At 38.8% G+C, this 13691-nt stretch overlaps 2 protein-coding genes across 3 annotated transcripts in view; one reads left to right on the forward strand and one right to left on the reverse strand.

The window, feature by feature from the left end:
• cstf2 (cleavage stimulation factor, 3' pre-RNA, subunit 2) overlaps positions 1-13691 on the reverse strand; it is a 174798-nt gene that overhangs the window by 125331 nt on the left and 35776 nt on the right. The window lies entirely within an intron of this gene.
• Positions 2285-13468, forward strand: chrnb3b (cholinergic receptor nicotinic beta 3 subunit b). 2 transcript variants are annotated; one of them, XM_052154751.1, is made up of 6 exons: positions 2285-2484; positions 5192-5343; positions 7922-7966; positions 11047-11156; positions 11286-12159; positions 13325-13468. In XM_052154751.1, exons 1-6 carry the CDS (start codon positions 2424-2426, stop codon positions 13466-13468), a joined length of 1386 nt encoding a protein of 461 aa, XP_052010711.1. In that variant the 5' UTR covers positions 2285-2423. The 2 variants fall into 2 exon arrangements, with proteins under 2 accessions (XP_052010711.1, XP_052010712.1); XM_052154752.1 differs by lacking the exon at positions 2285-2484 and adding an exon at positions 3199-3264 and having other exon boundaries at positions 5219-5343.

The following is a 13691-nucleotide window of genomic DNA, read 5'->3' on the forward strand; positions in this document are numbered from 1 at the left end:
TATTTATTTCTCAGGACTTGCAAACATTTTTAGATTTTTTCAGTGTTAATTCAACATGACTGTGGCTCTGCTGATTTGACAGGTGGCGACAGTGATGTCAGGGGAATGTGCAAATGGAGGCAGCCAGAAATGTATTATTTAAAGTCTGACTGTATGAATAAGCCATTTTCCAGTCAATATTCCTCTCTTCTGAAGACAGCAGTCTCTGCACATGCATGCAGACCTACACACGCAGTGTGGATGAAGGAAGCTAATGAGTACAGAATGTGAGTCAGCAACCATTAAATCATATCGACATATGAAATATTACCACTAGAAGTACACCTGTGCTGATGCTCTGGTAGATTTATCATTACATGCAATTTTTTTCTGACGTATCTATCAGTGCATTATTCATACATTGAGAGAGTTTGTGTGTCTAAACATTTGACCCATTTTATGTGGAATCCAGTGAAGGTTTATCCCCAAATTTGGAATAATACAGAATCAAATGCAATGGCGTGAGATAAAAATGACACAGACCCTAACGGAGGCCACAGCTGGTTCCAACTGGAGCAGAAAATCATCTGAGCTTCAGACTGTAGCCATAAACACTGATGAGAAATGTTTGCCTGAGCTGCTGCTTACAGTGCAGATGCACAGTGTGTTTGAATGTTTTGTTATTTTAATGTGTGTGAGTTTGTTTGAACCAAATGAGCATAGACCGAGAGCAGACATTCAGCAGACCGCTGCATCACTTGTGCAATTTGAAATCTGAAATACATTATTTAATTGTATCTATAATATTAAATACAAGTTTAAAGTTACTAATATACTTAAGTGAATGTTGTAACCTATGTACATTTCAGTCCAAACCAGTACACAAGCATCAGCACAAGCTTACATTATGTCTCAAACAAACAATACCAAAAAGTATATTAATAACATATTTAATCCTAAAACAAAAGTGTTGAAGGATCTAAAGAATTTTTATTTTCTACACAGAGTTCTCAAATACAAATATAAAGTGCAGACTGTCTTAATTTCATATGAACATTTGAGATGGGTGGTCTTAATAGTCACATATCCAGAGCATTTAATTCCAGTGCTGATGATGATGTCTCCATTAAGCTTCATACAAGTGGTAAAGTTAAATCTGTCATAGTACATATACAAATATTTAACTGATATACATATTTAGTACATCTAATATTTCAAGGGTCTATTATTGATTTACAAATAGATGCCTACTCTGTCTCCTCTAAATCATAGTCACAGGACACAAAAACATATTAGCAGAGCCATAGTTTAAGCATTTACTATTGGTTTAATAATTCCCTATTTCCCACAATTTATTGTTAGTCAAAATAATAATAATAATAATAATAATAATAATAATAATAATAATAATAATAATAATAATAATAATAAATACTTTATTGTTTCTATTGGGTCTTAATGACCAGCTGCACAATTTTATTTTGTAGTTTCCCAATGGCTACAAATATGACCAAGAAAGCACATACTTTGTGCAACTTGTCTTAATTTAGTTTCATTGGACTATCCAAGACGTAAAAAATACCTAGCTGAGAAAATGTATAGATAAATGTGCGCTGATTTCACAATGAATATAACAAGTCTTGTGTGCATTATATGCAAACAGTGCACAATACAAATTTTTTTAACAAGAATGTGGCCAATATATGAAAGGACAATAAGGACAATATAATAAAATAATATAATATAATATAATAAGCCTTCGCTTATTATTTATTAATTATTTTTTTTACATGTAGTGGTCACTCCAGGTAATCCTCAATATCATAATCGCTAGAATGCCCACATATGTCCTATTTAACCCATATTTGTTTTCTATGGGATTCAATACATTTAACACTGGCGTTATTTTTAGTAATGCAATGATAGTTTTCTGTTTCCATTTGTTATGCAATTAAACATACTGTGTGTTAAATACTATGTTCACGTTCATATTTATGTGTAGTATATTCAAGTATAGAAAATTGAAAGAATGCTCATAAGCACATCCAAAGTGCTTGACATAACAGCTCCAAACAGCAAGCTACATAGAGTAATAAAGAAAAATAGTGTCTTATGGCAATATAGAGTACACAAGGTTGTCATTTTACAAGTTTATAAAACTTGTAAAAAACATCTCTACAAAGCTACTTATATTAAGGGTTAGGAGATAAATTCACCTGTACCTTTAAACTCGCTCCTCCCCTCCCTGTTGTTGTGGGACTGAAGCGCGCGCCTGGATTCTCTCTGGGACCGATGCGCGCGACTACCGGTCCTCTGCCTTATTACCAGCAAATAATAACAGCAAAGTTTTATAAATTTTTAGATTTGAAAAAGTTTATTTAAAAGTGCAGTTGAAATGCTTTCAACCAGATTTCAGTAAGTGTCAAAATATTGTTTCTCCTAAAATGACGTTGACAGTAATTGGTCTTTTTACGCTGTTTACCAACATCATCACCAGCACGCCAGGTAAGTGCAAACTAAATTATCTGTCAGGTTAATAAAGAGAAAATCAAACATTTGTTAAGAACGGCATGTGCAGTTACGTTCTTTTTATATATATATATGTTTTTGCCCCCATTCTTCCATTTTGTCCGTACTTTCCCCCATTAGTTATATAATGCATTTTATTAAAGAGTTTTACTGTCTGTTATACTGCTGCTGTATCATAATTAACATATTTAATATGCATTTATGTTCAGCCTTACTTACAGCGCCTAATTACTTGAACGTATCGTTGAACAAAGTTTGGAGAATTATGATTGCACTTAAATCTGTGGAGGATAATAAATAGTATCATTAGAGAGGTTTATTTATTAATTTTTGTTTGTTTGTTAATTTTATGTACTATTTCCCCCTCAAAAGGGTATGCGTCCTTGAGGTCAGAGTAAACAGGATTTCTGCTGACTACTATGTCTATGAAGTGTCTAATTTCTGTCTGTCCTTGCATAACTGACATTTCTCTGTCTATGTTCATATGTCTCTTTTACTTGAATTAAATTCTGAAGTGAAAGCTTGAAAGAGCCAACCTACTGATGTACCACTTATTATTATTCTTGCCTCTTCTTCTTCTTAGACAACATTATCAAGAGTAACTCCTACAATTTTTAAGCGACAACCACCAAATTCGCAACAGACCTTCAGGCTGTTCTGAAGTTTTATGCTACATCTTTTCTAACTGATCGGGATTACAGTATTCCCGTATTGGACCTCTGAACAGGACTGATTTTAAATAGACTCCCATTCAAGGTGTGAAAACTTTTTCCTGTAATAACTCCTTTAGAGGATTCAATCTACTTCCTATCACTCCACCACTCATACATTCTATATATCTATCACTCCATCACTTTCTTTTCTATCTTTCCATCACTCCACTCTTTTTATATTTTTTCTTTCACTCTATCACTTTAACACCCTAGCAACTGCATACAACCTAGCAACCATTTAATGCACCCTAGCAACCAAAACACATTGACTGCCATTCAAAATGGCTGAGATGGATATCTCTTGATCAGAATGTCATAGTCTTCAGGTTTGACTCATTACAATCAGTCCAGCAAGCAGCCTTTTTAGCATCACCCTGGAAACTGCCTAGCAACCAGATGGACTTACCCTAGCAACCAAGTATCAAAACACATATCTCTGCTCCAAAACATCGTAGAGAATTCAACTTTGGCTTATTTGACTCAGACCAGCAAGGAGCCTTTAAATATCATGCTGTAAAATTATCAGCCACACCCTAGAAACCATTTACTGCACCTTAGCAACCAAGTAACAAATCACATATCTCTGCAGCAGAACATGGTAGAGACTTCCGGGTTGTGTCATTTGACTCAGGGTAGCAAAAGTATCACCTTGGTAACTGCCTAGCAACCAAATGGTGTTACATTAGCAACCAAGTAATAAAACACATATCTCTGCACCAGAACATCATAGAGACTTCCGGTTTCATTTATTTGACTCAGAGTAGCAAGGAGCCTTTTGAGTATCAACTTGTTAACTGCCTAGCAACCAAATGGGGTTACCACAGCAACCAAGTAACAAATCACATATCTCTGCACCAGAACATCTTTGAGACTTCCAGTTTCATTAATTTGACTCAGGGTAGCAAGGAGTGTTTGGAGTATCACCTTGGTAACTTCCTAGAAACCAGATGGGGTTACCCTAGCAACCATATAACAAATCACATATCTCTGCACCAGAACATCACAGAGACATCCGGTTTCATTCATTTCACTGAGGGTAGGAAGGAGCCTGTTGAGTATTACCTTGGTAACTGCCTAGCAACCAAATGAGCTCACTCTAGAAACCAAGTAGCAAAACACATATCTCTGCATCAGAACATCGTAGAGACTTCTGTGATGGGTCATTTGACTCAGGCTAGCAAGAAGCCTTTTTAGTATCACCCTAGCAAATGTCTAGCAACCAGATGGTGTCACCCAAGCAACTGAGTAGCAAAACACATATCTCAGCACCAGAACATCATAGAGACATCCAAAATGGGTCATTTGACTCAGGGTAGCAAGAAACCTTTTGCGTATTACCCTTGTAAATGCCTAACAACCAGATGGGGTTACCCTAGCAACCGAGTAGCAAAAACATATCTCAGCACCATAACATAGTAGAGACTTCCGAGTTGGGTCATTTGACTCAGTATCACCCTTGTAACTGCCTAGCAACCAAATGCAAAAGCCTAGCCTTGTAAAGCAGGATGCTATAAATATGCTAAACATGCTAGCAATGTCTAGCTAAGTGTTAAATCATGCTCTCAATATGTAAAAACATGTTAGCAATGCCTAGCTAAGCATTCTATTTAGCAATTAACTTTCAGACTAGGCTTTTTCAAGCCAACCTAAAGTTTGTCCTGACGAACTTTACTTCTCTAGTTAAACACTGTTTTTTAAACTTACTTTATACTAATGAACACCTAGCTGATGAATTCAGGTCCTAAAATGTTAACACAATGGCTTTACTCTCTGAAGAAATTATATTACATCGACATTTGTTATTTATGCATTTGGAAATTGTTTTATCCAAAGCAACTGCATTCACTGAATTCAAGTTATACATTTTATGAGTTTATGTGTTCTGAGAATCAAATCTTATTATACGGTCTAAAAACTATTATTTAATCATTGTAAAATTATAACGATAATTTGTGTGCATGTTTTCATAGCATCCAAAGAGTTTGTATCTCTGGCAGAGAAAGAAGATGCTCTACTCCGGGACTTGTTTCAGGGATACCAGCGCTGGGTCAGGCCTGTTCTGCATGCAAACCACTCTGTGAAAGTCCGATTTGGCTTAAAGATATCTCAGCTAGTCGATGTGGTAAAATAATATACATATTATCTTTTTCTTTACTTAATTTGGAGGCAAAACCTTGGCCCTCTGTTGTGTTTCTGTCCATGGTGCTGAAACTTCACTCATGTAGCTCTCCATGGTTCTGAAAACCATTGATTTAAGAATCTATATATTAGCGGCAGCTGTTTGATTAGATGCTTTATAAATTACCTTACTGCCGTTCCCCTCCTCCATCTTTGTCCATTTCACCATGTCTTATTCTAGCTCGCTTTTTCCCTGAAAGGGTTTAGTTGTTCTGTAGACTCATATGATGGGAGGGTGAATTATTAACAAGAGATCCAGCAAGCTGTCATATCCTGAACAGTGTGCTCCCAACTAAAACCACCAATGCACCATTTATCTTTATGATTAATTTAGCTTTAAATTGAAGTGGTAGGAATTCAGCTTATTTTGAAGAAAATATCATTGCTCAGCAAACCTATGCAGGCATTAATTTCATCTTCTCATCTGTTTGCTAACATAAGCACAATTGCATGTCTGCTATCACTTACACTGAAACACTCGTGAATCATGCGTGAATCATTCTGATATAAGACTGAATGACTGAATAATGAATTTGATGCTTAAATGTACTATACGTTGCTGGCAGTCCTGCACAAAACCTGAAGGGCACTAAGTGCATTTTATTAATGCTTTGACAGAATAAATGAATAATACTGAACACCACTAAAGATGGTGTTGCACTAAGACTAAATGTTCCTCTCAATATTACACAGAATCATACAAAAATTATAACATCATCTTACTGTTATTGCACCCTGAAATTTGATATACTTGATGAGGGCTCAGATGTGTCTGTTCACTGTTATTGATGTAAACACTGCCTGAAGGCATATGTGCCCATGTGGCTCATAATTCACAGTATTAGATGGTTTAAAAGTGGTTACATTGGACATTTATCAAAATAAATGGCTGAAAGTAAATACTTAAAAAAAATAAAAAATACTTTTATTATGTGGACAGCAAATATTATGTGGGCTAAATCACCCCTCTCAGCCTAGCTTTGTGTCATACACTCACCTAAAGGACTATTAGGAACACCATATTAATACTGTGTTTGACCCCCTTTCGCCTTCAGAACTGCCTTAATTCTACGTGGCATTGATTCAACAAGGTGCTGAAAGCATTCTTTAGAAATGTTGGCCCATATTGATAGGATAGCATCTTGCAGTTGATGGAGATTTGTGGGATGCACATCCAGGGCACGAAGCTCCTGCTCCACCACATCCCAAAGATGCTCTATTGGGTTGAGATCTGGTGACTGTGGGGGCCATTTTAGTACAGTGAACTCATTGTCATGTTCAAGAAACCAATTTGAAATGATTCGAGCTTTGTGACATGGTGCATTTTCCTGCTGGAAGTAGCCATCAGAGGATGGGTACATGGTGGCCATAAAGGGATGGACATGGTCAGAAACAATGCTCAGGTAGGCCGTGGCATTTAAACAATGCCCAATTGGCACTAAGGGGCCTAAAGTGTGCCAAGAAAACATCCCCCACACCATTACACCACCACCACCAGCCTGCACAGAGGTAACAAGGCATGATGGATCCATGTTCTCATTCTGTTTATGGCAAATTCTGACTCTACCATCTGAATGTCTCAACAGAAATCGAGACTCATCAGACCAGGCAACATTTTTCCAATTGTCTTCAACTGTCCAATTTTGGTGAGCTCTTGCAAATTGTAGCCTCTTTTTCCTATTTGTAGTGGAGATGAGTGGTACCCGGTGGGGTCTTCTGCTGTTGTAGCCCATCCGCCTCAAGGTTGTGCGTGTTGTGGCTTCACAAATGCTTTGCTGCATACCTCGGTTGTAACGAGTGGTTATTTCAGGCAAAGTTGCTCTTCTATCAGCTTGAATCAGTCGGCCCATTCTCCTCTGACCTCTAGCATCAACAAGCATTTTCGCCCACAGGACTGCCACATACTGGATGTTTTTCCCTTTTCACACCATTCTTTGTAAACCCTAGAAATGGTTGTGCGTGAAAATCCCAGTAACTGAGCAGATTGTGAAATACTCAGACCGCCCGCCTGGCACCAACAACCATGCCACGCTCAAAATTGCTTAAATCACCTTTCTTTCCCATTCTGACATTCAGTTTGGAGTTCAGGAGATTGTCTTGACCAGGACCACACCCCTAAATGCATTGAAGCAACTGCCATGTGATTGGTTGATTAGATAATTGCATTAATGAGAAATTGAACAGGTGTTCCTAATAATCCTTTAGGTGAGTGTATATCTCATATAATCAAGAAAATGACAGAATGATTTGTGTTTTTGTGGCTAATAATGTCAACCTATGTTTGATAAATGAGTCCTTTCCCAGTGCTCCTTTATGCTTTGTCATTTCAACAACCTTCAGTGGGCTTTAAATATGTAAACCAATAGCATTTATTGTTGATTATTAGAGTTAAATACTTAATTTAAAAGAGAAAAAAAATCAAATGCATTAAATAATTGCTAATTTACTGTAGTGCATTATAAGAGCTAATGTTTTTTCCCTGTCATGTTAATGACATTATCTCTCTCTGTTTCTGACTTTAGGATGAGAAAAACCAACTCATGACCACTAATGTGTGGCTATGGGAGGTATGTAACCTCAAACATATTTGTCCACAGAGGTATTATGAACCAGTTATTTTGCTATTTAGTATAACCATTGTTAGAAAATGGTTACATTAAATGTAAAAAAATTAATAAAAATACAATATAAAAATAATACAAATATTAAAAGATTAAAATAATTAATACCATATATTGATGCTTGATTCTGATTGGTTGACAGATGTTGTGTAATAATTTTTCAAGTAAACACACGGCTATGAAGTGGTTAAGTACATCAGATAAGAATGACAAGCAATGTCTATAATATACAACATTTATTTCAATTGCGATTGAAAAGTGTCCTTGGGCTCCCTTTTTTTTCTCTCTCTCTCTCTCTTTCGCTCTCGTCTCACCCACACACGCACATTGAGACTCGAGTCACGACCAAAAAATAGAGCCGCACCCCCCACGACTTGATTAATACAATAATTCCTTCTTGAGCGACTCAAGCTGCGTAATCGCTTTGGGAACATGCCCTGAGTGTCATGTGGTCTGAAGCCCTTATACAATCACACCAATTTATTGGCTGATGGCAATCAGCGACGCCACCAGGTAGATATGTCATGCCATAAAGGCGCTCGCTTCAAGCCTTCGTGTCAGATTTTCTGTTATTCAGTGCATGATTTTGTCTAAGCCCCTGTTTGTTACAATGACTCACATTGAAGCGTGGTTCCTTTGTCCTCCCTTTTGAGTGGACAACATGGTAAGGATGTTGTTTATACAGCATCATTTTCAGAGGAATTTAATGTAGAACCTTTTTACTAAATGCTGCAGGGGTCAGACTGGGACAGCTGCACTTTTCGAGGCTTGCAATTTCTCGCCAAGTGGTGTTATCCCCAACTATTGGAATTTGGAGCTCTGTGTGCAGGAGCCATTTGTTTTTTTGGCTCTGAGTCTGAGAAGTTGAAGTGCAAATGGACAGTGGTTTCTGCTTTGTGTTTGTAGCATTCCCCCTGAGCGAAAGTGCGAGTCTCTTCAGACATGCTCTGAGGCCATTGAGTGACCATTTTCTGACGATCAAAGCTTGCGAAAGAGTTACCATGCGCATCTTGAGCGGTCGCTATTAAAAAACGATATATAGAGAATTTATAGCAACCAACTAACAAAACATATATCTCTGCACCAGAACATCATAGAGACTTCCGGTTTCGTTCATTGACTCAGGGTAGCAAGGAGTGTTTGGAGTATCACCTTGGTAACTTCCTAGAAACCAGATGGGGTTACCCTAGCAACCATATAACAAATAACATATCTCTGCACCAGAACATCATAGAGATATCCGGTTTCATTCATTTCACTGAGGGTAGTAAGGAGCCTGTTGAGTATTTCCTTGGTAACTGCCTAGCAACCAAATGAGCTCACCCATGAAGATGGATGGATATAGAGTATTTGTCATCAAAAGTTAAGGAATACATTTTCCCCTTGACCATATTGTCTTTTTTGGTGTCATTCTGGGAGAATACACATGAATAAGGCAATGGACGAGTGGTCTCAGTCTTTCTCTTCGCTCCCCATTCGAAGCACACTGCTCACGGTGGAGGGGATTATGCAGAGACCGGTGAACCCAGCTGCAGAGCAAGATGGCTGGAATAAGATAATATTCCCCAGCAGAGTGATGGTGAACCAACCCACTGAGTTAAATGCTGGGACCGGTTTAGTGTCTTACACATCTTTTTAAGTAATCAAATTTAGCCCAGTTTCCCCCATAAATGATGTTGGTGAACAAGCATTGAATATTTTCAGCTTGAGTTTAGCCTCTGCCTCCATGACTTTGAGTCTCGGGGCATGCGTTAAATAGCTCAATGTACAATAAAAATAGATCTACACATGAGCCTATGGGCTTGCTGTGTAACAAAGGATGAGTCCCCATTCAGTGAGTAAAACTGGACTGTATAAATGTATCCATTTCTCTCCTATCTGCCCTTTGGTCACTATAGGAATGAGTTTGCCATTGTACTCACTTCGAACATCCAACAACCAGAATATGGTTCAGAATATTGTATATATCGCCAGGCCGGTTCTCGCCTCCTCCTTGCCCGTCTATATCACTTTACACTGGTGCCGAAACCCGGGAAGGAGGAGGCGAGAACCGGCCTGGTGATATAAACAATATTTTAATGATTAACTTAAACAAAAGACAAACACACACACGACGGACATGTCCGTTAACTATCTTTCTCTCGTCGCACCACCATCCGCAATCAGCCCTTATCCCTCTCGGAGGCTTAATTAGCCTGATAAGGGACCGGGTGTGTAAAATCACGACCCGGCCCCACCCTCCGCCCTGTCACACAACAATTTCTATATTATCTGAAATATCTGTGGGAAAAACCCTTGTGATCCCCTTCACTTTCGCTCTCTCACACATACATATTATTTGTGCATTTCGCACACACTTACTCACATGTGAAAATCAGAGCCATCATGTCAGCACACACCTGCATCTCAATAGGGTTGAAAACAGTTGTTACGGTTCATATCGGAGAAGCTATATACAAAAATGGCAACACTCGCTGCTGCTGAGAAGTGTTTAAACTTACATCTTGGTGATTTTGAGCAATGTTACTTCAGACCAGAGCTGCAAAAAATAATTTAATCCCAGAAGTGATCTCTCTCAGTTTATGAGTTTCTCTCTTTCGATCCCTCAAAAACAAACTCACACACAGTGCTCCAGTAGGAAAGTCAGAAGAAAGTAGTTCCACTCACAAGAGCGTTTAGGAACGAAATCCAGAAAATGTCTTGAAATAAAACCCTGAACGATGTCTTAATGTATGGTAACCGTGATATAAGATGAACAATTGACTCCAGCTTGTATAATTATTTAAAAAATATATATCGATAAGAAAAATGACATTTTCCAGTAGGTGCGTGTATGGGTGAAGGAATTCACAGAAAATGATCCACCTTCAGACAGACACCACTTTGTAGAATTCTTTTGCATGTGACAGTTCAACTGCATTAGATTATATGTGCACTTCTCGTAATGCTACCTGACCTAGACAATAGTAATGTAATGGTTTGATAAAACATTGGACAAATTTAACAATTAAAATTTGGGTTTGTAGGAATGGGTGGATTATAAACTACGTTGGAACCCTGAGCATTATGGTGGCATCACCTCTATCCGAGTCCCATCTGAGAGCATCTGGCTCCCTGACATTGTTTTATATGAGAAGTAAGCTGGTGCCATTTCTGCAAAACCAAAATATTTGTATGATCTTGGAATATGAATGATGCTAGTCATTTGCTGTTAGCGTTTCATTACTATTGAAAGTGATTTAATGTTATGCCACTTAACTTTTAGTGCTGATGGACGTTTTGAAGGCTCACTTATGACCAAGGCCATAGTGAAGTATAATGGCATGATCACTTGGACACCTCCTGCCAGCTACAAGTCAGCCTGCACCATGGATGTGACTTTCTTTCCATTTGATCGGCAGAACTGCTCGATGAAGTTTGGCTCCTGGACGTATGATGGAAACATGGTTGACCTTGTCCTGGTCAACCAGCAGGTGGACCGAAGCGACTTCTTTGATAACGGCGAATGGGAGATTCTCAGTGCCACAGGTGTCAAAGGCAGCCGACGAGATGTCCACCTGTCCTACCCCTACATCACATATTCGTTCATCCTGAAACGACTCCCTCTCTTCTACACACTGTTTCTTATTATTCCTTGCCTGGGCTTGTCCTTCCTCACAGTGCTGGTCTTCTACCTTCCCTCTGATGAAGGAGAGAAAGTGTCTCTCTCCACCTCTGTCCTGGTGTCACTCACTGTCTTCCTCCTGGTCATCGAAGAGATCATCCCTTCTTCCTCAAAGGTCATTCCGCTGATTGGGGAGTACCTGCTGTTTATCATGATCTTTGTCACTTTGTCCATCATTGTGACAGTTTTTGTAATAAATGTCCACCACCGCTCCTCCTCCACTTACCACCCTATGTCTCCATGGGTGCGTTCACTGTTCCTCCAGCGGCTGCCTCATTTCCTCTGCATGAGGGGGAACACTGAACGCTACCACTACCCAGAGATGGAGCCCCACAGCCCTGACCTCAAGCCCCGCAAAAAGAAAGAGTCTGGCCCTGAGGGAGATGGTCAAGCTCTGATCAATATGCTGGAGCAAGCCACCAACTCTGTTCGCTACATCTCACAGCACATTAAGAAGGAGCATTTCATTAGAGAGGTAAGAGCTTGAAGAAACCATAAGGTAAAGGGAAGGGAAACCTGTCATAAACACTGAGTTGAGCCAAAGGTCAGAGTAAAGGGTAAAGGCCCCAGCACCCTCATGGCTCAAGTGCTTCTTCATTGTTTACTCAAAGATAAAAATAAGTTCTTAACAGCTGAGCAATGACATACTGTTTGTGAACATTCATGCACCCGCCACGCTGCTGTGGAAGTCATATCAATGTACATTTAAGTATGAGGACGCTCAAGACTACATGTAAAACATCAACTAATATGACATTAAAATGTTATCAATGACTTCATGTCTCATTCTGAGATCAGTAAAAGGAGCCGTTTCAACTATTCAATGATTTAAAGTAATATACTGTAAATGCAGTAGATAATGTGTAATTTGTTATGTTTACCATTTTGAATTCATAGGGCTAATGCGCTAACAGGCAGTACACGCCCATAATATGAGCTGATTACACGCTGTTGTTTTAATTTATGATGCAACTGATACTACTGAAAAGATGGGAAAAGAGTGTTAATGGGTAGAATACTGACAAAAGAATGATGATCAGTTTTTTGTTTTTGGCACCATTCTGAGTAAACTCTATAGACTGTTGTGTGTGAAAATCCCAGGAGATCAGCGGTTACAAAATGGCCAAACACCAACACTCAAAAATGTGTCTGACACCAACAATCATGCCATGGTCACATTTTTCCCCAATCTGATTGTGTATGTAAACATTAACTGAAACTTCTGACTCGTATCTGCATGATTTTATGCATTGCACTGCTGCCGCATGATTGGATAATCGCATGAATTCATAGGTGTACAGGTGTACTTAAAAAAGGGGTCGGTGAGTGTATTTTAGTGTACATTTCAACCTCAAATCTGAGTTAAAATAAGCAGTTTATGGACATGTTCTGTGTCCACTATCCAAATACAAATGTTGGACAAGCTGAGCATCTCTGTCTTGCTATTGGCATTAGCACAATTGGCATCAGAGAAAGACACAAAGCTTTTAAATTTGCATGACATTGATGATGTTAATGATAAGGACAGTGATGATGATATTGTTCATTGGGCAAATGACTTAGACTATGAAAACATGATGATAATGTTGATGACAACTATGATATTTATTTTAAGGATGACTTTTGTTTGTCTCTGCCAGGTCGTACAGGACTGGAAGTTTGTGGCGCAGGTGCTGGACAGGATCTTTCTCTGGGCATTCCTCACTGTGTCTGTACTGGGCACCGTCCTCATCTTCACACCTGCCCTGAAGATGTTCCTGCACACCCCCCCTCCTTCCCCATGAGACACTCTCCATTTCCACCCAAACTCCCAAACACAAACACCCATAAAGGGAATTTAAACTGTCCAGAAATTCACATTTACAGGCCATCAGTTGGCCTGTACATGATAACTGTTCTTTCATTGTATCAAATACTCAGATTTGTGGTAAACATTATAAGATTATAAACATACAGTAGCAAATCTAACAAATTGTGGCCTGCAAATGCACATATGAAGAGTAGCAT

Source organism: Xyrauchen texanus, chromosome 23 (assembly GCF_025860055.1).
Source record: "Xyrauchen texanus isolate HMW12.3.18 chromosome 23, RBS_HiC_50CHRs, whole genome shotgun sequence".
In the NCBI taxonomy this organism is placed as follows: Eukaryota; Metazoa; Chordata; class Actinopteri; order Cypriniformes; family Catostomidae; genus Xyrauchen; species Xyrauchen texanus.